This window comes from Lemur catta, chromosome 11 (genome assembly GCF_020740605.2).
Source record: "Lemur catta isolate mLemCat1 chromosome 11, mLemCat1.pri, whole genome shotgun sequence".
Taxonomy (NCBI): Eukaryota; Metazoa; Chordata; class Mammalia; order Primates; family Lemuridae; genus Lemur; species Lemur catta.
In genome coordinates, this window is record NC_059138.1 from 89043823 (window position 1) to 89067029 (window position 23207).

Here is a 23207-nt window from a genome sequence, read left to right on the forward strand (position 1 = left end):
CGTGAAGGGTCCTTCCTGTGTGCGTGCGAAGAGGACAGACGCTGCAAATCCCCACCTTCCTTCCGGCCCCTGGAGTCACCAGGTGTCCCTTCTCCGCCTCCCAGGGCCCTGGCCTGGGACCAAAGTCCAGCGCAGGCTCCTCTCAAATTGAGTGACCTGGTTTTATTGGGGGGGGGAGGGGGATAAGGCACATATTTCGCAGGATTTACACTCCCCACCCCCCAAGAAAAACCCGGGGAATTTCCCAGGATTCAGCATTTTTAATTCCCTAGGAGAGGCCAAGGGGGTGGGTTCCACTGTGCGGTTGGGGAAACTGAGGCTTGGAGGGGCAAGGCAGGCACTCGAGGTCACACGGCCCCTCTGGCGGGCGGGAACGCTGGACGCCGAGTTGGGGCGCAGGCTATTTGCACCCAGGTCGGCGGCTCCCGGGGCTAGACTGTCGCAGCGCGGTCGCAGCCGAGGACCGCGGCCGGGGCGCGGGCGGGCCCCAGTGCGCAGGCGCGGCGGGCGAGAGGGGACGCGCTCCGGGCGCGCGCGCGGGGCAGCCGGCGCCCCAACTCCGCCCGCCCCGCGCCCCGGCGCCTCGCCGCCCGCCGCCCGCCCGCCCCGGCGCCGCCGCCCGCGCCCCGGCGCCCCGGGCCGGCGAGGGGCGCGCCCGCGGCCGCGGCCGCTGCATGGCGCTGAGATGGCGGGGGCGCCGCGCGGCGGAGGCGGCGGCGGAGGCGGCGCGGGCGAGCCTGGGGGCGCCGAGCGGGCGGCCGGGCCAGGCGGCCGGCGCGGGCTCCGGGTGTGCAACGAGGAGTTCGCTTGCCCCGAGCTGGAGGCGCTGTTCCGCGGCTACACGCTGCGGCTGGAGCAGGCGGCCACGCTGAAGGCGCTGGCGGTGCTCAGCCTGCTGGCGGGCGCGCTGGCACTGGCCGAGCTGCTGGGCGCGCCGGGGCCGGCGCCCGGCCTGGCCAAGGGCTCGCACCCCGTGCACTGCGTCCTCTTCTTGGCGCTGCTCGTGGTCACCAATGTCCGGTCCCTGCAGGTGCCCCAGCTGCAGCAGGTCGGCCAGCTGGCGCTGTTCTTCAGCCTCACCTTCGCGTTGCTCTGCTGCCCCTTTGCGCTGGGCGGCCCCGCCCGGGGCTCCGCCGGGGCGGCCGGGGGACCGGCGACCGCGGAACAGGGTGTTTGGCAGCTCCTTTTGGTCACCTTCGTGTCCTATGCCCTGCTGCCCGTGCGCAGCCTGCTGGCCATCGGCTTCGGGCTCGTGGTGGCTGCCTCACACTTGCTGGTTACAGCCACCTTGGTCCCCGCCAAGCGCCCACGTCTCTGGAGGACGGTAAGTGTTGCGGCGCGCCCCCCTCTCTGGTCTTGGACACACCTGCCCCGGCGGGACTGGGAATGCTCGGAGTCGGGCGCTCTTCTTCATATTGGGCGGGAAGGGACACTGAGGCCCCGACTGGGGGTGGTGGTGTTCAAGGTCACTTCAGCGAGTTGGGGACGCAGTTGGGGCTGGCACCCTCGGGGCCGGGCTCTTTTCGGAGTTACCTTCCACAGAGCGCCCCTGGGCGTGGAGTGTGGAGACGGGAGACGGGCGTGGAGAGAGGGAAAGGATTGGTACAAGGTCAGGCAGTTGGTGAGCCGCCAAGCGGGGACCCGAGGGGTCTGCCGCTGTTTTGCTGCACCCATCCCCGCAGAGGGACTGAAAGTGGGCGAGGAGAGCGGGCTCTGGGTCGGGCTCCATGGCTAGCTGGGCGCACAGCCCGGGGCTCCTCTCTGGCGCGCTCGGAGCGCGTGCGAGGCTCGCCTCCCAGTCCTGCGGACCTACGGGGAGTATGTGGGCGGTAGGAAAGGACTTTGGCCCCTTCCGTCTCCCTGGCCGCCCCATCACGGACCCGGCTCCAGCCCAGAAGGGGCAGGGTTTGCCAAGGTCAAACACAGTCTAGTCCCTGCCGCCCTCGCTCCGCGGTCGCCCTGACCCTGGCTCTGCAGTGCCCGAACTTTGTCACTGTCTTCCCCCAGTCAGGTGGGCGAGATGGTTGCAAGGGGGACACCGTTTGCCTTCCTCAGGCTTTTCCCGGGTCTCTGCTCCTCCATCCGCCAGAGGTGGAAGTGGACCTGGGGGTCTTTGCCCTTTGGGGCTCTAGCAGCTTACCCTCGCCCAACGCCCTTCACACTACCAGAGGCGGGTATGTGGGGAGGTATTAGATGGCCCTGAGGAGGGTTTTGTTTCTGCCTCTAGCTGCAATTTGCCAGGAGGGTGGTGTGAATGGGCTGGGGTGGGAGAACCCATATAAGGAAAGGAGGCAGTGGTGGGAGCAGCTGGGGGAGAGAAAAGGGGTTACCGGGGAAGCTGGACAGAGAGAAACAGAGATTAAGGAAGAATAACGTGGGGGTGGGGTAGGGTAGGGGGGCGGTGGTGATGGTGAGGGAGTCATAGCCTGGCTTGGGGGACCAATGGGACCAACACCCAAGAACCGAGGGAGGTGTCCCTAGACTGTGATGCCAGGGGCGGCACATGGTCAGCGGGGGCCATGGGATGCACAACCTGGCACAGGGACAGACACATCATGGGACTTGTGTTTTAGGGCCAGAGAGAGACCACCATGTGCTCAAATCCATGGGCAGGGGATGGGAGGGAAGGGGGGAGTACATGGAGTCAAACTGGCAAGGAGGAGATTGGGAGCTGGGGAAAAGAGGAAGAGAAGCAGAGGTGAAGGCTAGAGACAAAGAGGCGCCGGTAAAGGCAGGGAAAAGAGAAATGGCAGAGAACTGCGCACCCCAGGGAGGGGAGGAGGGCCAGGGTTCTCCAGCAGGCTCTTCCACTGCCTCCTGTGGGCAGCACATGGGCCTTGCCTGACCCTTCTCAGGGGGGGCACTCCATACCTCCTCACCCCTAAGTCCCCCAGCTGTCTGTGTTTAGCCTGGGCCTCATGCTGGCCCCCACAGCCAGACCGATGTCCGAAAGATGACTTCCCCACTCCTGCCAGATGCCAGGGCACTGGGAGAATGGGGAGGGGCTGAGTGTGTTCCCCTGGGAAGCCCAGGGATCTTACCACACTGCGTTCTCTCTGTGTCAGCTGGTGCAATAAAGGGCTGTATTATTGTCTTTTCCTTTTTAAATAAAGAATTTTCCCATATAGCCTCTAGTCATTCCTTTTATAGAATTAAGGATTTAAAAGAGAGTGAGGTGAGAGTCTGTAAAGGTACCTCTGGACACAGAGAGCTCTGCCCCTCCCCTGGGATAAGATGAGCCCTTGTTACTGTGAATCTAGCGGGGAAGGAAGCCCATGCTGGGAGCAGTGATTGTTAGGGAGCAGACTTCTGGGTTTCCTTGCTACTAGCTGTGACTCCCTGGGCCATACACGCCCTTCCCTCACTGAGCTTCTGGTTCCCCACCTTTTTAAAGGGCATATTGACCTCCCGTAGGGTTGTAGTGAAGGTGAAAAGTTTTCAGAAAAGCACATATTGGAAATCTTCTGCCACTTGTAAATCATTTGGGCTCTTTAGAATGCTGGCATTCAAGTCCAGTGTCTGTACAGATGGTAGTGATATTGATAGATACATGGTGATCAATGCAGGAAAACATACAGGAGAGGTCTGTGATCCCCCAGAGGTTGTGTCTCCCAATTAGAGAATTCCAGGAGCCTATGAAATTGGTCCTTAATGAGCTCTGCAACTTGGTACTTGAGATGAATGAAGAAGGTGCCACGCACAGGTACGAAGCCTTGGTGTTTCTGCTGCTGTTCACTGCATTATTACCACCAGCCTCCGTGCAGACCCCTGCCACTCTGCAGTGCAGTCACCTGCTGACAGTGATGCGTCCTCACTACCGAATTCTGGGCGGGTAGCAGCCATGCTGGGCATGGGGGGATGCCCCAAAGAGGCTGAAAGATGGACTAAATGAATGAGGGAATCTGTGCAGGGGCCTGGGAACAGCAGGATGCTGCTTCAGGATCTGAGGTCCCCAAGGTGGTCTCTTGGTTCTGAGCTGAATGAAAACACCAGGTGCCAGTTGGCTCCAGAGTCAGGCTAACTTGCTGGACAAAGGAGCTCCTCCCCTCAGATTCCAACCTTTCAGTGCCTCCTCGTCAAGGATATAGCCCTGAGGAGGCCTGGGGAAAGCCTGCACTTCATACTGAGGTCTGGGATCAGGTCCCTACTCCTTGTTGTGGAGTGAGTCCCTGTGTTCTTTTTCTAGAGCCTCTGTTCCTCTGCAGGAAGGCCCTGGGGTCTCCTACAGCATTCCTGTGCCACTTTTGGTGCACAGGGCTCTAAGGATGCAGTGAGTGTGGTTTGGAGCATCCCGTTCCTCCTCTGTAGAACCCAGGCCAGCCCAGGACTCTGGGAGGCAGAGGAGAGAACTCAGAAAGCTGGGTGCGTGGCTGTCAGCACAGGTGGAATTCAGTAGCTGTGCTCAACTCCTCCCCCAGAGGGTGTATCAGACTGATGTCCCTGAGCAGATAGGTCTTTGGGGGAAACAGCCTTGTTCTCAGCTGGCCCCAGCACTGAGGAGGTACCATAAATCTGTGCCATTAATAAATGTTGGCCAGAACTGAATTCTCTCCCTCTCCCAGCCCCTTGCTTTTGGGCCACTGGTTGTAGCTAAACAAAATACAACAATTCATTTTTACTTAGCTGAGTGACAGTCAGAACCGAAAGCATCCTTTTCAAGAGCTTCCACAGCCTGCTCAGAGTGAGAAGGGTGTAAGGCCTGCCAGGGTGGGCTGGAGAGCATGGCGTGGGGCAGGATGAGTGCCCAGACGTGGGGGATGGGGAAGAGGGGAAAAAGGGAGGTGCCAGCTGTCTGGGCTGTGTCCCTGCTGATGGATGCCACTCACAGATTCACAGAGCCCCAGAGGGGGCAGCCTGGGGAAGAGGTTTTGAGCTCCCTGATGTTGGCATGCTCAGGGACACTGACAGGCGGGGAGTTGGCGGGGAAGTAAAGGCAGGAGTGTGCAGGAGGAGGTCATTGCCTGAAGTGCTTGTGGAGGAGAAGGGAATCTCAGGATAAGGGTGCCCCGGGCGGGGGCAGGGCTGGCTGTTGGCTCAGGGTCCCCAACCCTCCCACAGGGTCCCCCTCCTGCCCTGCCCCCTTACGTGCCTGGGGGGAGGAGGGTGCAGCCGCGTGCAGGAGGGAGGCAGCCTCTGCCAGCTCCCAGCGTCCTCCCTGTGTTACCTCGCTCCACACAGCCTCGAAATGCCCACTTTTTGAGCAGTGTTAGGATTATTGTATTCTTATTTTATTTTGAAGTAGTAAGGGTCCATTGCAGTGAGCAGAATGTGTTTTCAATTTAGTTGCTTATCACTGTAAATGAAATGTATTTCAGTTTCTGCCCAGTTCTTAGCCGTAGGGAGGGTAACAGAAGTCATGATTATCGCCGAGAAATAAATGGGAGTTAGCCGAAATTCCCCTGTGCAGCTCCAGTTCTGCCTGAGCTCTTGTGCAGAACCGTGAGTTGCTTGGAGGTGAAACAGCCTAAAGCAGCGCGCAGAATCGCGGAGCGCGAGGCCCTGGTGACCTGGTTGTTCATGGCAGAGCCTGCGGCCTAGGTGTGCTCTGGCGACGCCAAGCCGCACGCCGCCCAACACACGGCCTCCTCCCGACTCCATGCTTGCTTCACTGGAGGAATCTGTCCCCATGCCCTGCCCTCGCACCCCCCAAGCCCCCAGCCAGGCCCCTCCCTCCGCTGGTTCCACCTCCTTCGCGGGCCCCTCCTCCCCCGCTGGCCCCTCCCCTGGATGGGCCCCACCCCCTCTGGCTGGCCCATCCTCCCCCACTGGCCCCTCCTCCAGACCCTCCCACTGGTCCCCTTCTGCCCGCTGGTCCCCAGCCTGTCCTGGAATACTCACCTGCCTGTGCATCCATCTGTCTTGGCTGAGCGGAGCACTTACAGGCTCAGGGTCAGGGTCAGGGAGGGTGATAGGTGAGTGCTTTTCCTGGTGCAGGGGCTGAGCTGGGTGTGGAGTGGGCTTCCCTGTCCCCTGCTTTGGTGAGGAGTGACACCCCACAGGTGGTATCCTTGTCCTTGGCTGGACACTTCCCGAGGCCAGTCTTGTGACTGCCCTGGTCACTACCCCCACACTGCCGGGCTCCCCGCTGCTGGCTTTGGTCCCTGCTACATTTACCTCTCCAGACTCGCTGCTCCCTCCAGCTCCAGGCCCGTGTCCAGGGAGTATCCTGCAGGGGACACCGATTCCCCTGGAACCCACTCCCCTAGTTTCTCTCCTAGGAGGTGTGTGTTTCCTCTCCACAGCCCTGGTCCCTCAAGGGCAGGGGACTCTAAAAGCTTCCAGACTTGCCCATGTCAGGACAGCCAGGATAAGGGCGAGCAGGAAATGGGCCTAGTCAAGGGTGAGGGAAAATCGTCTGGGCGTCGGCCAGAGCTCCCACCTGCTCCACCTCCAAGGTGGTCCTGTGGGTCCAGGGGCTTTTCTCTGTCCCCCCAGATGTGCCCGGTAGGACTTGCGCTGCAGAAGGAGCCCCAGACTGTGCCTGTGCTGGAGTCCAGTCCCACAGATGGACAGTGGGCTGAGGGTGGGGGCAGCGCGGCTCCTTCAGTGACCTGCGCCAAGCTGGAGCAGAGGCGATTGTGAAGAGTCTGCAGCTGCCTGGGGCGGGGCCTGCTTCTCTGGGGTAGTTCCATGATCTGACAGTGTTTGGGTGCCGGGCCTGAGCTGGGGATACAGAGGGAACAAGACTCCATCCTCCAGGAGGTTACAGTCTGTGGGGGAGACCCTCGTCAGTAACTGGGACTACATCCAGTGCCAGGTGGGACATTTGTGTGACCTTGGAAGGTGTGCATAGAGGACAAACCAGACAGAATGGCTGGAGATGGCTCCCCTGAGGAATGGATGCTCAGCCAAGACCCCGGGACCAGCCACAGGGGCTGCTGGTGTAGAGAGAGGGGCAAAGCCACATTGAGGATGTGCCACTTCTTCTGAGCACAGTGCAGAGCAAGGTCCCAAGGAAGGAGGGAGGGGTGAGCCTGAGGAGGTGGAAGGAGACCAGAGGTGACCACTTAGCAGGCTCCTGTGTCTGCTTTGCACTGTCCCCACCAGCTGTCAAAGCTGTAAGTGTAGTGTGCCGTTTCCGGGAGCCCATGGTGGTTTTAGGCTGATGTCCCCCTCCTGTCACATCTCTGAGATCTGGAGGGCCAGGGCTTAGCTTCTTGGGTTGATGGGGTGCAGTGGAGTGGCTCAGATGCTGAACCCAGAAACATCCTTGGACCATTTCCCAGCTCAGGTGGGAGCCTGTGGGTGGGTGGGTCTCCCGGCACCTCAGGGCTCTGGTGTAGCTGTGTGACCTTGGGCATGAGATGATCTCCATGCCTCAGTTTCCCCCACTGTCAATGGGGACAGTAGTTCCCTCTTGTGGTTTTGTGGAACAGATATGTCCTTCAGCTGCTGCATGTGGGTTGTACCTGAGAGGTGCTCCCTGTCTTCCCTGAACTGCTCTGGGCTCAGTGACTTGGGAGCTGCCTTTTACTGTCACTAGCTGTATGGAGCCAGTGACCTATTAGTTGGTCTCTTATTCAGTGAACCTGAACAGTCAAAGCAAGGTGCTGGTCTTGATCAAATGTTGGAAGAGGCCCCCCAGGACTCAGGTAGCATGTGCTTTGTTCAGCCTGAGTGATCTCTGCCAACTGTAATAGTGGGAGCACCGTGCAGAGCAGCCCCAGCCAGAGATGGCCATGTGACCGAGGCTGGTGTCCCTGTGGCCATCATGGCAGGCTGGCCCCTTTGCAGCCAGGTTTTCAAGTCCCAAGCAGCATGGGGGCTGACATGGCAGGGGCAGGGATTTGGGCAGGAGAAGCAGGCTGGCTACCCAGTCCCTTCTGTGTGACCACTCGGTGGGGGAGACCTGTTCCCTTGGCCACAGGCTGCTCTGTGTACACTGATGGGCTGAGCACGGTAATGGGAAGAGAGCTTCCCCACTCTCCCGGGCACTGTTTTAGCACATTTGAGGATGTGAGTCATATCCACATGCTCACACACGTGCACACATGTTCATGCATGAGCACACACCCATATACACTCACACATAAACACACACACCCATACATAGCTGCACGCACACACCCAAACGCTCCCACATGTATATGCTAATACTCATTCTCATACACATGCTCACACATGCATGCACATACACACAAACACATGTTCATACACCAGTGCACACTCACACACTCGTACACCCTCAGATGCACGTACCCACACACTGCCACATGCACTCTCATACTCAATTTTATACTTACACACTAGCTCACACCCGCACATGCTCAGTGCACTCACACATGCACACTCACCTGCTTACAAAGATTCATGTACTCACACACTAATGCACATGTAAGCGTACCCACATGCACACTTGTAAACTAATGTACACTCACAGGTGCTTACACACACTTACCACACTTTTATTAGTATGTGCCTCTTTTCGGGTAGATGTGCCGCCCTGGTCTCTGAGGGAAGGGCATTCTGTGTCCTGTGTCTCAGCAGTGCCATGGCAGAGACCCCGGCTGAGGCCCATCACCTGCACCTCCAGCTCTGTGACCTTGGGCAAGCTCGAGTCTGGCCTGTGAAGTGAGAACTGGCCGCAGAGGTGAGGGCTGATGGGAAGGTGAGCACATCCACGTGGAACTAGGGAGCTGTAGGGGCAGTGACCAGGCCAGGACCCCAGAGCCCTCGGCAGGGAAGGCAGTGGGGCTGCTGACTCCTCACCTGCGCCCCTCTCCAGGGCGGGCCAAGGCAGGCACTGGGGCAAGGGCAGCGCCTCCACCGCCCCATTCCTCCTGTCCTCTTCCCTCCCAGCCTTCCTCCTCTGTCCTCTTTAACCCTTCAGCTCCCTGTGTCTTCTTCAGGCCTGTCTGGGCTCCTTTCTCAGTGTGGCACGGGGGTCCTCTGCATTATTGTGCTAAGGGGGCCCCACCCCACCCTCCTACCAATATGTGTTTCCTCCTGCCATGTGGAGCCACCAGCCCCAGGAAGGAGGTGTGGGGCATGGGGATTCCCTGGGCAAGGAGAGTGGGAGCCCACCCCAGCATCCAGCTCTGGCTCTGTGCTGAAGGCAGCACAGACCCGCGAACAATCCCATCTCCCTAGATTAGAAGGATGGCAGGAGTGGCTCTGATCGTTGAGCTTCAGCGCTTCCTCTGCCTTCGGTGGGGGTTGGGGAGAAAGCATGGAGCTGAGGAGAGAAGAGCTGTCTGCTTGGGCTCAGGGCTTGGGTGTGGCTGCACAGAGCCTGGACACAGCGGTCCAGGTGGCACCTCTGTGCTCATGCATGTGTGCGACTATATGTACATGCTGTGTGTGGATGTGTGCGTGTATGCATGTTTATGTGTGCATGCACGCATGCTTGTGTGTGTGCATATGTGCCAGGGCATTGGTAACATTCAGAGGACCTTGGAAGCAGGCCGGACACTGCCAGCAGTGTGATGGGGTCTGCAGAAGTGCTGGGAGCCCGGCAGAGGAGGAAGTCCACACTGGTAGCACATTGCGAATATGAATGCAACTTCTTATTTTGGCTCTTTTATCAGAGTACAGTGTTTCCTTCTCTGACATAGGCTTTTGAGCCTTTGGGAGTGGCTTGAGAAGACGCAGATGCATGGTGGTCAGCTGGCCTGGCTCCCCAGGGCTTGGCCACCTGAGTGCCCTTTCCTTAATGATGTGGTTCATCTGATTGCTATTATGTCTTGTGCTCATGTGTCACACACTGACTCCAGGGTCCCTGCCCCCTGGAAGCACCAGTGCTTCCGATGGGGGATATTGTTGTGCACACAGCAGCTTCTGTGGGGCCTGAGGCACCACATGCCCGAGGGTGGGATGTTGGACATGCACCCTGGACAGAAGGGATGGCCGTCGCACGGCAGGGCCACGCAGAGGACAGAACGCCTGGCCGCCCCCTCTGGCTGACCCTCGCCCACCAGTCCTGATGACTCACCTGACCTCTCCTCTCTGCACATGGTCTTTCCAACACCTTTCCCCGGCAGGTGGGCCTGTGCTGTCCCCGTGAGCCTGTGTAACACTGCATTCTGCACTCTTAGGGGGCTGCCTCCCCCTCCCCACCTACCTGCTGGGCCCAGAGCTCCCAGCCTGTGGCCAGCATCTAGCCTCTCCACGTGCAGTGTCACCCGGCTGCACCACCAGGTGGGCTCATCTCTCAGCCTGTGGGGGCTCCTGTGGGTTTTCTCAGCTCAGTAACCATCCCTGGAAGCAACGTTACCACAGCAAATGTGCATTGGAGCCAGGGCAAGTCTGCTTGGAAAGCAATGGAAAGTTCATGAGACCCTGGGCAGTTGCAGGCATGTGCTGGGGAGTGGGGGCAGCCTGCTCTGGAACGTTCTGCTCCTGTAGGGAGCATGTGGCAGTGAGCATTCCGGGTGGTCACCTGGGACGTGTGTTGTGTGCCTGCTGGTGCAGTGAGCCTGTGCTGGAGCCACACTTGGGGGTGACGCTCTCGGAAGTGGCCAGTGCCTTTGCCTACACTCCCCTGTGAGACAAGTGTCCTCTTGTTACTAGAACTCCTTGCCTTCCTGAAACAACTGTGGCCTCAAAAAGGGATCTGAAATACTCATTTGTTGAACTTGTTTTCCATGACAGCTGTTTTCTCAAATGATACCTGCTCTGGGATGTGAATGATTAACTAAAGGAGCACACTTGAGGACACATTGGTTTAGCCTAAAGATTTTGAAATATCTCTGATATTTAATTTTTAAAAATAGGCACTTGCGGACATCACACATGTTTCCCGAGCCCTGACTGTGTCCCACAGGTGCAGGGTGGGGCCTTGCCACTGTCACGGCCCCTTGGAGTGGGCACATCCCTGATGCCAAGCACCTGGGCTGTGGTTTGTTCCCGGGTTAGACATGGGCGGTGCCCAAAGTTCAGCCGATGGTGTAGCCGCCATGTGGCTTGTGCTGGTGTCCGGGCGTCTAAAGGGAGCAGAGGTGCAAGGACATTGCAGGTGCTGTGGATGGCTGTGGGCAAACGGAAGTGGGGCTGTTCCGAGGTCCCGGTGGGTGTGCTGGACCTCCAGTCTCCCTCTCAGGGAGGCTCAGATGGTCACCGTGTCATTCATTGATCCTCTGGGCAGGGATGTGTTAGGCATGTGTGGAGTGGCTGGGCTTTGATGGGAGCTGTCCCCAGGGTGCTCAGCCACCGGGGGGCTTACATCTGTCTTCCTTCCTCACTTTCCTGCTGGTGCCTGCGTGTCATCCTCTGTGGACGCTGTTTCCTCTGTCCCTCCTAATCTGAAGACGCCGGCGTGCACGACCTGGGAGGACCTGGGCGTGCCGGGAGAGGGCGCTGTGAGGGGCAGGCTTTGGGGTCGCCCCTTAGAATCGAGGTGCCAAGGGCTGCCCAGGAAGCCCCAGGGCTGACTAGTTATCAGGTCCCCATGGGAATCTGTGCCCGGGGGCCGTGACCATAGCTTCACGCGTTAGAAACCTGACCGCAGGAACTCAAGGAGAGCCCGACAGATTTTTCAAAAACTTGTTTTTATTTTATTTTTATTATGACAAACTTAAAACATACACGAAAGTAGAGAGAGCAGCACAGGGATTCCTTGAGTACCCGTCACCAGCTCCAACAATTACCAGCGTTCTGCAGGTCCTCTTTCAAACAACGCTAATTCTAAAGCACTTTTATTAGCAAAAGCTAACGAGCAATTATGTTAATTTAAGAACACACTTGTGTGCGGTGTTGAAGCAGCAGCCACGGTTTAGAGAGAATGACGTCACAAGCAGCACCCAGCCACTGTCCAGCACCTAAGCAGGACTGAACCGTGTCCACTGAGGGCTCAGTCGGGGAGGAGGGCAGAGGGGCCACCCCATAGACCAGAGGCTCGGGAAATGATATGGCCTGACTGCAGTCCCTGGACTTAGCAACGAGAATATACCCAGTGCTGAGCGGGGAGCCGTTGTGTGGGGTGAGCTCCCTCATTGGCCTGTGGTTAGTGTAAGAGAGTGTCCCCCGCAGTAGGTCCCTGCATCCACACCCTCGTGCCCTCTTCTCAGGAGAGGCGGGTTTGGAGCACAGCCTCACAGTGGTTCTTCCATCCCCATGGGAAGTTTGAATGCTGCCCAGGCTCAGTGCCTTGTGCTGAGGCAGCCCGGGTGGCAGCAGGTTGAAAACGGGAGTAAGTACAATAGAGAGGTTTTTGTACCCAGTAGGGTGATCTTGGGGTATCATAGGGTGAGGAGACCACCTAGCCCAGGCCAGGAGTCAGGAGGCTGCTCTGGGAAAGGAGGGAAAATCCTCCTGGCTGAGGCTGTGCCTGAGAGCATGCTCTGCTCAGGGCAGTGTGCCTTAGCATGGCTGGGCATGTGCTCCTGTGTGTGTGCCTGCATGCACATATGTGTGCTGCATGCCCTGCACACAGGGGAAGAGGCATAATGGGCAGGTCAGAGGTGAGCCCAGGGCTTGGCAGTCTCCAGTGAGCTAGGGAGGTGGAGCTTGGGTTTACGGCAGGATCTGCCTAAGGAGGACTCTTGCTACAGCCCTGTTGTGGGTGGTGCAGGGCAGTGGGGATGGAGAGAAGGGGATGGCATGGAGCTCTCAGGGTAGGAACTGATGAAGGCATGAGGGAGGAGAGAGGCCAGGGGACTTGCAGATTCTGGCTTGGGCAGTGGCAGCTGTCCCCAGACATGGCCCAGGGGAGGAGGGGTAAGTACCTAGGGGTGTGGGATGATGGTGTCAGGTTGGAAAAACAGTTTCTGCAAAAACTGTGGGACATCTAGGTGGGGGCAGGTCTCAGGGCTCCCTGAGGATGCTGGTCCAGTGACCACAAGTGGCATCAGCCCAGTGACCACCCTTCCCTCCCACAGTGAGAAGCCTGCTCTGTCGAGGTTTCCAGGTGATGTTTTCAGGTGGTGCATGAGTGAGTAGAAACGCCCCAGGCCTGCAGACAGGTCCTGCTTCTTCTGGCTGCGTCCCCGGGAACATGCTGGTGCTCAGCCTACCTGAGCCCTGGTTCCCTGGGAGGCTCCGCCTGGCTGGGCTGGTCAGTCCCATGAAGGCTTCTCCAGGGTGTTTCCAGGTGCCCTTTTGGGGGTTGTTTCTTAGATCTCTATGGTAAGCTCATTCGGTAGGTATGATAGTTGTCACCCACCTGCCCATCAGTCAGAGGGAGAGAGTGAGGCACAGAGAGGTAGTACAGGTAGAAGGTGGGGGCCGGGCAGGGCAGGGTCTGGCTCTGGGGAGGACACCTGGGCTCCCTTCCTCTCTCACACAGCCCTTGTCTAGGACGAGGGCCAGAGAGAGTGTCCAGACTGCAAGGCCAGCAGCCCAGGCCCTTGCAGGGGCTGCCAGGTTGTAAGGGGCCCTGGGCTAACGTGGCGGAGGGTGCAGTGGTAGCATGTGGGTGGCCTGGACCAGGCTGCTTCCAAGGAGGGCCAGAATGGGATCCGCTGCTCCAGGGTGGCTGGCCAGTAGGGTGGGGTGGGAGTGAGGCCCCCTCTCCCCCAGGGTCCTGCAGTCCCTAGAGCCATGGTCTCTGGGGAGCTCGTGGTGACCCTGAGCCCACCTCCCTTGTTGTGACATGTGCTAAGCCACGTCACCACTATCTTGTACTGGGCCAGGCATTTTTTTTGATCCAGGTGCCCCTTTGGCCATGAGTTCAGAGAGCTTCCTGGCAGAATTGAGAATCCCAAAGCCTGGGTGGTGTGTTTGCATCAGCAGATGCAGTTGGCGGGTGAAGATGCCGGGTCTGGGAAGATGGGGGGCACGTAGCCTGGGTGGGCGAGCCCTGGGCTCATGGTAGGGGAGGGGCACAGTCCTCCCTAAACGTCCTTTCCCCAACAGTCCCTTCTCAGCAGCCCCCCAGTGGGTTTTCCTGAGGGGAGGCAGCCCTGGCTCACAAAGACAGGCTTTGGCTGGTGGAGACTTTCTCTTCCAGGGGCCCTTGGGGGTCTGAAGCTTCTCATGGGAGAGTCGGTTTTGTTGGTGAGGATGCCCCTCAGATATCCTAACAGCAGTTAGTGATGGCCCCATTCTAGCGAGGACAGATTTGTCGCTCCCAGAAATGGGAGGTGAGCTGGGAAGAGTCGGGCAGTGCTTCCCTATGAGTGGAGCCTCTGGGGCTGGGGGAGCTCTCGGGGCACCTCTGTGCAGTGCAGAGACGAGGGCCCAGCGCCCCTCCTCGCGGCCCCCACGGCCTGCCACCCCATGTGGAGGGCTCTGATGCACACGGGAGGGGCAGGAATCTTGATGAGCTGCCCCAGCAGCTGTTTTGTGTCCCCACCCCCTGCCCCGCCCATGGACACCTTGCCCTATGCTTGTCATCTAAGCCCATTGTGTTCCAGGAGGAAACCATGGGAGAGACAAAGCTAAGATGTGGACAATCTCAAAGGGAGCTTTTGTTCTTAACTAAAGTTTTTGTTTTAAGGGCTGGGTGGCGTCAGCCCAGTGACCACCCTCCCCTCCTTGGGCTGCAGCAGCTCAGCTCTGGTGGCTCCAGCGTCCCCACCCCTTGTGCAGTGGCACCAGCTCCCTCCCCCTGCCCTGACCCTTTCCACACACACATCCAGGTGTCCAGTGATTCTGAGCACTGGACACATCCTAATGTGCCCTGTGTCATGTTCATGGAAAAAGCTGGATCTAAATTGTATCCACTCCACGATGACAGCTCCTTACAAAGCACTGAGGGAAAGATATATGGCAATGTTCGGGTCATATGGACAGGTTCAGGGTCATAGTGGAGATTTAAGGATCCCAGGGGGACCATCCTCTTAGATGTCTTGCCATCTTCCCTAGCCCCCTCACAAGTGACAGCGAGCCCAGAGGCTGTGGGCACCGTGGTACCATCCAACAAGGACAGCTCACTGCCCTTGCCATCACGTGGTGTTTAATGTCACTGGCCCCACACAGTCAGGTGGGCGTGTCTGCCTTGCCTGTGGGACACTGTGTTGGGCAAAGGTCAGGTCACCCGTAGGAGGCAGAGGATGGCTGTCCACTGGGGCCCTGCAGATTGCCGTCCCTCATCCTCCCTCCCTGTCACCTGCTAGAGATTGACTGTGATGGTCTAGGTTGCACGTGACCATTGGCCATAGGTTTGTTTTTCAGCCTGCTGATGGGCACATCTTTGAGCCCATCTACACCTCGAGTCTGAAGGTGCCCAAGTCTGTCATGTCCCTGTGGGCCTTGCTCTCTGTGCCCCCTGAACCTGGCTGGTCCAAGCTCTCACGCCAGTTCTCCGACCCCAGCATCCCGTTGAGGGCCAGGTGCTGCCAGGTCTCCCTCCACGAGCTGCCTGGGGGCTCCCCTCCTGGTGCCTGTGCCCCGTCCTAGCGACATACCTGTGTCTCCCGTCCCACGGGTCCAGCTCCTGGACTCTTGTCAGTGATCAGCTGCTCCGCCTGCCACCGTGTTTGTTTTTGTTCCCTGTTCTCTGTTTACTAGCGTGCGGCATACATTCGTGTTTAATCCGTGTGGAGCAGTGACAGCTGGAACCTGCAGGATTCTGCTCCCTGGGGCAGAGGTAGAGATGCCTGGGCTTAATCAGACATAGAAATTCTCCAGTGTTGCAGCTGACCGAGGGAAAGCTGTTCCATACAACGCTTGGGAACCGCAGCCCCACTGCAGGGCCCCTGGCAGGACGTGCTGCAGTCCTGTGTGGTTCACGAGAGGCCCCCTGGCCAGGCCCTGGGCTCAGTGGTCTGCGAGATGAAGGGACAGACCAGCGAGGAGGCCGGCTCGGGGCGTGGGCAGTGGCTGCAGAGAGGAGCGCTGTGTCTGGCCTGCACCTGGGTCCGAGCCTAGACCCGAGCCGCGAGTCTGGGCCCACGGCTGGCACCGGCTCCTCAGCCTGGCCCCCTCCTCGTGTCTCATGCGCCAAAGTGGGGGCAGAACTGAGGAGCACTGGTGTCTGGACACCACGTCTCCCCCTCTTGTGCTGGTGCTCACTTCCTACCCAAAGTGACATCCTGATTTCACTGCGTCTAGAGCATTCCCCGCGTAGCCTTTGGGGGAAGGGAACGACCACTCTTCACACTGATACTTTCTAGGGGTATTGGCTTTCTGAGGCTGCCATAACCACGTGCCAGGGACTGGGCGACTTAAACTGCAGAAACTTATCCTCCCATCGTCTAGAGTCTGGGAGCTGAGATCAAGGTGCTGGCAGGGCTGCTCCTGAGGCCTCTCTCCTGGCCTTGCAGATGGCTGTCTTCTCCCTGGTCCTCACATGATTGTCCCTCTGTGTGTGTCTGGGTCCTAATCTCCCTTTGTATAAAGACACCCGTCAGATTGGATTATTGGCAACTCCAACAGCTTCATTTTAACTTAATTACCTCTTTAAAGACCCTGTGTCCAAATACAGTCGCATTACAGGTCCTGGGGGTTAGGACTTCAGAGTATGAATTTGGGGGGACACAAGTCAGCTGTGACACTAGGCCTGGATACCCATCGATTCCCGGACATGCTGGCACACGTGCTGCCTGCACAGACAGGACAAAGGTGAACTTGCTGCCCCGCCTAGTGTGAAGCCAGCCGTGTGCTGAGGGCCTGTGGTGCACGCGGAGCCCGGCGGCCATGGCTGTTGGGGAGCGCCCGCTGTGCCCTCCGGACAGCTCGGCCCCTTCATGCACGTGGGCACATCAGGCCTCACACGCTGCCTCCTTCTCTCCCTGCAGCTCGGTGCCAACGCCTTGCTGTTCGTTGGCGTGAACATGTATGGGGTCTTCGTGCGGATCCTGACCGAGCGCTCACAGAGGAAGGCGTTCCTGCAGGCCCGGAGCTGCATCGAGGACCGGCTGAGGCTGGAGGATGAGAACGAGAAGCAGGTCAGTGGCCTGGGCCAGTCTGACACGGCACACTTCCCAGTGGCACGGGCTGGTGTCTGGGGCTGTGGAGGAGATGCCTTGAGGTTTACAGGAATCAAATGGGCGGGCATCCTGGGCTTGCTGCCTGGTGGGGGCTGAGCGGCTCTCGAGAGATGGGGTGGCACCGGGATAGAGCCGTTCTGGGCGTGGTGTTTGGGTGCGTTGTCTTCTGGATGCAGCTGGAGTAAGTTCAGCTGCCTCGGGAGGACCAGGTAGGTCCTGGCTGTGCCTTGGGTGAATGTGACCATGCAGCTGGCCCTGACCCACTGGCCTGGGGCTCCCACTAGCCCCAAACTCAGCTCAGTGTGCCAGCCCTACAGCATGCTGGCATTTCTGGGGTGCGGAGATGTCCCTGTGCTGGGAGATGTAGAGGAGTCACAGCGGTTGTGGCGGTGGCGTCTGTAGCATGGCCGTGAGCACCCTCGTTGGGTTCCTCGCCACGGCTGGAGGAGCAGCGTGACCATCACCCACGTTCTCAGGATGAAGCGGCCACGCGAGAAAGCACAGTGGTGTGGAGGGAGCCACACCTGGGTTCCCAGCGCCCTCTGTGGCTCATCCCAGGGCCTGTGCCCACCATGTGGGCCTAGGAATGATGAGCCAGGAGCTCTGGGTGTGGCTTGGCACATTCCAGGCACCTTAACTGGAAGGATCCAGACTCTTCTCCCAGCCTTGGGGCCCACAGGCCTCTGTGGCACCAGACTGCTGAGGTTGTGCTGGTGGTGGGACAGATAGGATCTGTTTCTCAACCATATTTATTCTTTTATTGTAAATACAAGATACTGTTGTAGGGACTATAAATTTTAAAACACATTTCTTTTCATGTATAGATATTGTAATGAGTCCTAGTATTTACAATAAAATTAGGATAGCTGAGAAATAGATCACATATGTATGTTTACATCATGTGTCTGTTGCCATGTGTATGAATGTGTGGGAGGACATGCCTGTGTGGCTGGATATGTGGGGGGTGGCACATGTCTGTGTGTATATGTATATGTGCATACTGGTGGACATGCATGTGTGGTTATGTGCACATTTGCCTCTGTCTCTACATGCATGCACATGTGTGTCTGTGTGGATGTGTGTGCACATGTGTATGCATGCATGCATATGCATATCCGTAAGTCTGCGTGGTTGCATGTTTGTGTGGTTTTGCATGCAGGTGGATGTGCTTGTCTGTGTGGGCACACCTATATGTCTGTGCACGTGTGTGCCTGAATGTGTCTGTCTGAGTGTATGTGGGGATACGTGTATATGTGTGCATGCTTGTTGACCCGTGTGTTATACATAAGTGTGTATGAATGTTTGTGTGCATAAATCGTGCATCTTCCGAGACCATGTCCTGAGCATTTTCTCTTAGACCAGAGATATCCGCTTTGTGCTTTCTGAGAGGTGTTTGACCTTACTTTTGTTACCTCCACAGGATCCCAGAAGTGAATCTCTGGAAGCCCTATTTTCCCCTTAAATACACCCTCTGTATTGGTGAAAGCAAAGACCTTTTTCTGGGCTGTGCTTGTATGTATTTCTGAATCATCCTTTTCTTTTCCCATCTCCTTTTCCACATCTTCCTTTTCCACTTCCTCTATGTTTGTCTATTTTCATTTCTTCTCTGACTTTTGCTGCCTCTCTCATGGACGGTCTTGGCTCCTAATATTTTCTTGTCTAGACTTTGCAGCTTAACGTGCATCATTTCACTTGGTTTTATAGCAGCTCTGTGAGCAAGGGATTATTTTCTCAGCTCTGTGGATGAGGAAATGCAGAACCAGGGAGGCTCAGAGATGCATCCAAGTTCTAACTGCAGAGCTGATGTTCTTAAGCAGGAAATTTTCAAAATGATAAATGTCACCCAATTCAGTTGACCCAGCTGAATGCCGTTTATTTTTAAGGTTTACCCTTTATACATAGTTTCCCCCCACATAATTTTCATTTTTGTGTATCTATAATTTTATTTTCTGTGTTTTGACTTAACATTTTGCACAGAAGAACCCACTCATGTTATAAATGTGATTTTAAACAGCTGCTTATTCTTCCCCTTAACGCATGTCCTACTGGTGTTCTCAGCACCTGACATTTACACACCATGTTTTAAAAAAGTTTTTTTCTTCATGCGCATGTTTATTCCTCTTAATGTGAAGGCACATTTTCAGGAGTGTAAATATGAAGTCATTTCTCTCCTGAGTTCCTAGGGTATTTTCAAACTTGTGTTCCTCTGTAGCTTTGCAAGTCATGTCTGATTACACTCGCTCTCGGCAGCGGTGGGGAGGCTGTTGGCATGCAGATTGCCAGGCCTGCCCGGCCCTGTGGGTGCGGAAGCCCCTGGGTGGGGCTGGTGACGGTGGGGGTTCTGCTGAGCTGCCCCCAGTGTCTGGCGTCTCTCTCTTCCTCCCCTCACCCTCTCCTGTCTCTGTCTCCTCCCTTTCCTCCCTCTCTCCCCCTCTCCCTCTCTCTCTCTGGTGGGACTCAGCGCCTCCTGTTTAACTTGCCCTGTTACGTTTACTGGATCCGATAATGACTCCTTCATCCATGCTTCCCTTCCGTGTTGCTTTATGTCCCCGCCCGGTTCTGTCTGCCTGTCCTGGCAGTTGGCTGTGCAGCTCGCCAAGTAACACGGAGACTGACGCTCCATCAGAAAGGGGTCCTTGTGTTTCTCCACGTCTGTTTCTCTAGCTTTGCTTTTCTTTGTATAAAAATTCAATCTTTTATATTTTAAAATGGAAGAATCACTTGCCTTTGTGATTTCCTCTGTTGCTTTAAAGCTGAGCTAATTTTTGATACCCTAGCGCTGAGCGAGGACATGACTTTCAGGAGTTCCCCGAGTTGATCCTGAGACCCTGGCAGTCCCCACTTTCACTGCATTTTTTCTGTCAACTCCCTTGAGCCTTTGGGGTTGTATCACACCACAGCTGCACTCCTCCTCCCTGCCTCCTACTGGCTGACTTCCCTGCAGGGAGCCTTGTCTCTCTGGGATGGCGGAAGGGAACGCCGGGACCCCAACGGGGCCCCTCCAACTCTTAGGCATTGTAGGCACTGGGCCCACCAGTGTGTGCCTGGGGACTGTGGTGGCTGTGGCAGCTCTGCCCAGGCCTCCCCTGTGTCAGTATGAAACTGCAGCCTCTTGAGTTACAGGTGAGGGACCCTCTGCCATACAGCTAGTTGGGATCACCTACATTTCATGTTTCAATTCTGTTAATGACACACTTCCATAAGGACCTGCTTCCAGAGTCTTTGCCAGCCACTTAGACTGCTAAGGCAGCACAGTGGGCGATGGGAGGAGATCTGAGGTTGCACCACGGTTCCGAGAAGGGATCTGGGGGATGCATCTTGGTTCTTGGAGGAGACCTGAGGGGATGCACCGCAGTCCTGGGAGGGTATCTGGGGTGATGTACTCCAGTCCTGCGAGGGATTCTGGGGGGATGCACGCCAGCTCTGGGAGGGATTCTGGGGGATGCACCCCAGTCCTGGGAGGCAATTTGGGTGTCATCATCAGGAGGTGGGGGGATGCAAGGCATAGTCCAGAGGGGCTGGAAGATGGGGCTGAGCGAGGTGGAGTTGAGGGGAGGAGCGTGGGCAGAGACTCTGAACTGGGTGCTCCTGTGCACGGTCCTCTAAGGGACATCAGTGCAGGTGTCCTGGCCTCAGCTGGAAGGAGATGGCCCTGACTGGTGGAGAGCTGGGCAGGGCTGGCTCCTGCGTGTCTGTGCTCGGAGGTGGCTCTGCACACAGTGGCAGGCATGTGCACTGGACCATGTTGGAGGGGAGCCCTGACACTGGCAGGAGAGAGGCATCACGGACACACCGTGGGGCAGAATGTCCAGGGAGAGCTGGAGGCGGGGGAGCAGACACACTGGGAGGAGTTGGGCGGGGTTTTCTTACCCCTGAGGATGAATGTGTGACCCAGAGATTCTGTGGCTGGAGCTTTCTGAGCAGGGAGAGGATTGTGCTCAGTTCAGACAGCACTTTGGCTCGAGAGACCCAGAGAACACCTTCTCTCAGGGATGTGCCTACCAGGCAGGCCTGCGCTTTGTGGCCACCACTGCCGTCTGGGCCTGCGGGAGGACAGAGCAGGGGACCACCGTCTTGGAATGCAGATTCCCAGCATTAAAACCCCCTTTCTTGTCCCCGCTGAACCCAGTGTTGTCCTGGGATGGGAGTTGATGGGGCAGGGCTGTGGCAGCAGGGCCGTTGCTCTGAGGCCCCCAGACGGTACTCTAGGTGGAGGCCGCAGGCTCCCGGGCTCTTTTCTGCTGTACACATTGGTTGCCTCGTTCCCCGATGCCAAAATCACTCTTGCCCCGTTTGATAACGTACATTTTGGCACCTGTGGAAGGGCGTGCTTCACCATAAGCCTTGGGGGGCACTGCTCAGAGTCTTGGGTTATGATGCCGATGTTGGCCTTTCCCAGCCAGAACGCACCCCTGGGTGTTCTGTGCCTACTTACTGCTAATTTCTGCAGCAGCCCACGAGGAAGGTGACAACTGACACAGCCACCAGGAGCCTTCACCCTCCCCTCCCTTACTGTTTGGTGCCAGTAGCCCTGTGGAATAGAACAAAGGCCCTTGGCCAGCCCCCTCCCCGTGGCTGTAGGGTCTGGACAGCATAGAAGGTCCCGGTACAAAGATGTTCTTCCTGAGTTGTTAGAGCTCTTTAAAACAAATTTCAGTCATCTGTATCATTGTTCAGAATATGATGACCTTATTCTGTTTTGTAAATTTGAGAACTGGGACTCTCAGAATTTAAATAACTTGGGAGGGACAGTGGAGTGAATAACAGCGTAGCCGGGGGCTCCAGTCAAAGCTCCACACCCCCCAGCAGAGCCAGCCTGGCTTCTTCCCCCGTCACGGTCACAGCCCTCCTCGGCTGAAAAGCACTCAGACGGTTTAGGTTTACAAATACCCAAGATAAAGTGCTCCAGTAGGGCATGGAAGGTTCTTTTAACAGTGCTCTGTTTCTGAACAAAAATGTCCAAAGTTGGTTCTTTGGAATAGAAAAGCCGTAGAGAGACTGATCAAAAAGAAAGAGCAGGCACAGACAGGGAGCACGGGGGACAAGAAGGGGCCGGCTGCAGATAAAGAGGGATTAAAAATAGATAATGGGAAGATGTTAGGAATAATTTTATGCCAGCATATTTGAAAAGAGACAAAATGGACAAATTCCCAGAAAGTATCAGTTACTGAAGATGATGCTCGAAGAAAAAGAAAGCCTGAAAAATCCTGTAATCATTAAAAATATGGACTTGGTAATTTACAAGCTTACCAAAAAGTAAACAGCGGCCCAGAGGGGCTCACAGATGAGTGATACAGAATTTAAAGGAAAATGTCATTCCAGTCCGACCTGCCACAGCAGGGTGAGCCCAGGTTGAGCTGGCTTGTTGCGGAGGCCTGAGCTGGACTCCCCATTCCTGTGGACGGGCGTCCCCTTTCCATTAGCAATTTGGCCCCAGGCCCTTTGCTGCTTGTTGCTGGAGTGACTGGGGAGGGCGTGGGTGGGTGATGCTGTTCGGTGCACTGGGTTCTGGAGCAGGGGGCACAGTGTGCTGCCTGGTTAGGGGTGACACATCAGTCCTGCTGTTGCCAGGGCACCCCTGCAAGTGGAACTGAGGCCCAGGGGCATTGGCCCTAGAATGTTCTTGGCTCCCGACTTGTTGGTCAGGTGCTGGGCAGTGGAGAGGACCTGCTCCATTGCCCCTGCCCAGGGTCCTTCCTGCCTTATAGCTGGCGTCCCTCCTGGGGAGTGGCTGGCAGGGGCAGTGGAATACCCCCTCCCGCCTGGATGCTGCTTTCTGCCTCCACGCTGTGGGTCCCCTGGCCCTGTGGCTGGCACAGCCCACTGGGTCTTCAGCTGTCTAGGCGTGCCCCCTTCTCCGTTGTCTCGGGCCACCTGGTTTCTACAGCTCATGCTTCAGAATTTTCTCTGTAGAAGCCACGTGGATCCCAGCGTCTCCTCCCTGACACTCTGTGTCGAGTGCCCTGCCATTGGCAGGGAAGGTGCCAGAGCACGTCCTAGGGAGCTGTGAGGAGGTTTGTGGGGACTCCAGCCATTTTCCTGGTCCGTCTTGTTTCTCGTTTGTCTAAAGTCTGCGTGGCAGCTGGAGGGGGCCAGTGTGCGGTCCCTGGATGTGCTGGTCATCTCGGTTCCCCTCCCTGGTGGAACGGCCCAGGCTTGGGAGCCACCAGAGTCAAGGCACAGAGCCCAGGAGTGGCTGGGGAGGAAGGGTCCCCTGAACGCACTGGGGCCACCTCCATACTGGTGAGGACTGGTCCGTTGCGCCATGGGTCGCGTGTCCATGAGGGAGTGGCTGGGTCTAGAGCAGCGAGGCCAGTGTCTGCAGCCCCGGCTCTCTGAGCCCTGGGGAGCCAGGCCCAGCTGTGTTCAGTAGGGTGCTGTGGAGTGACCCAGGGAGGG

The 23207-nt window shown here is 57.3% G+C and overlaps 1 protein-coding gene across 1 annotated transcript in view; it reads left to right on the top strand.

The window, feature by feature from the left end:
* Positions 1 to 669: 669 nt before the first annotated feature.
* The window catches only part of ADCY1 (adenylate cyclase 1), a 147950-nt gene continuing 125412 nt past the window's right edge, over positions 670 to 23207 (top strand). The window contains exons 1-2 of the mRNA XM_045564570.1: positions 670 to 1324; positions 16617 to 16766. Coding sequence (XP_045420526.1) covers positions 686 to 1324; positions 16617 to 16766 — 789 coding nt within the window. The 5' untranslated portion in view covers positions 670 to 685. The remainder of the gene's footprint in view (positions 1325 to 16616; positions 16767 to 23207) is intronic.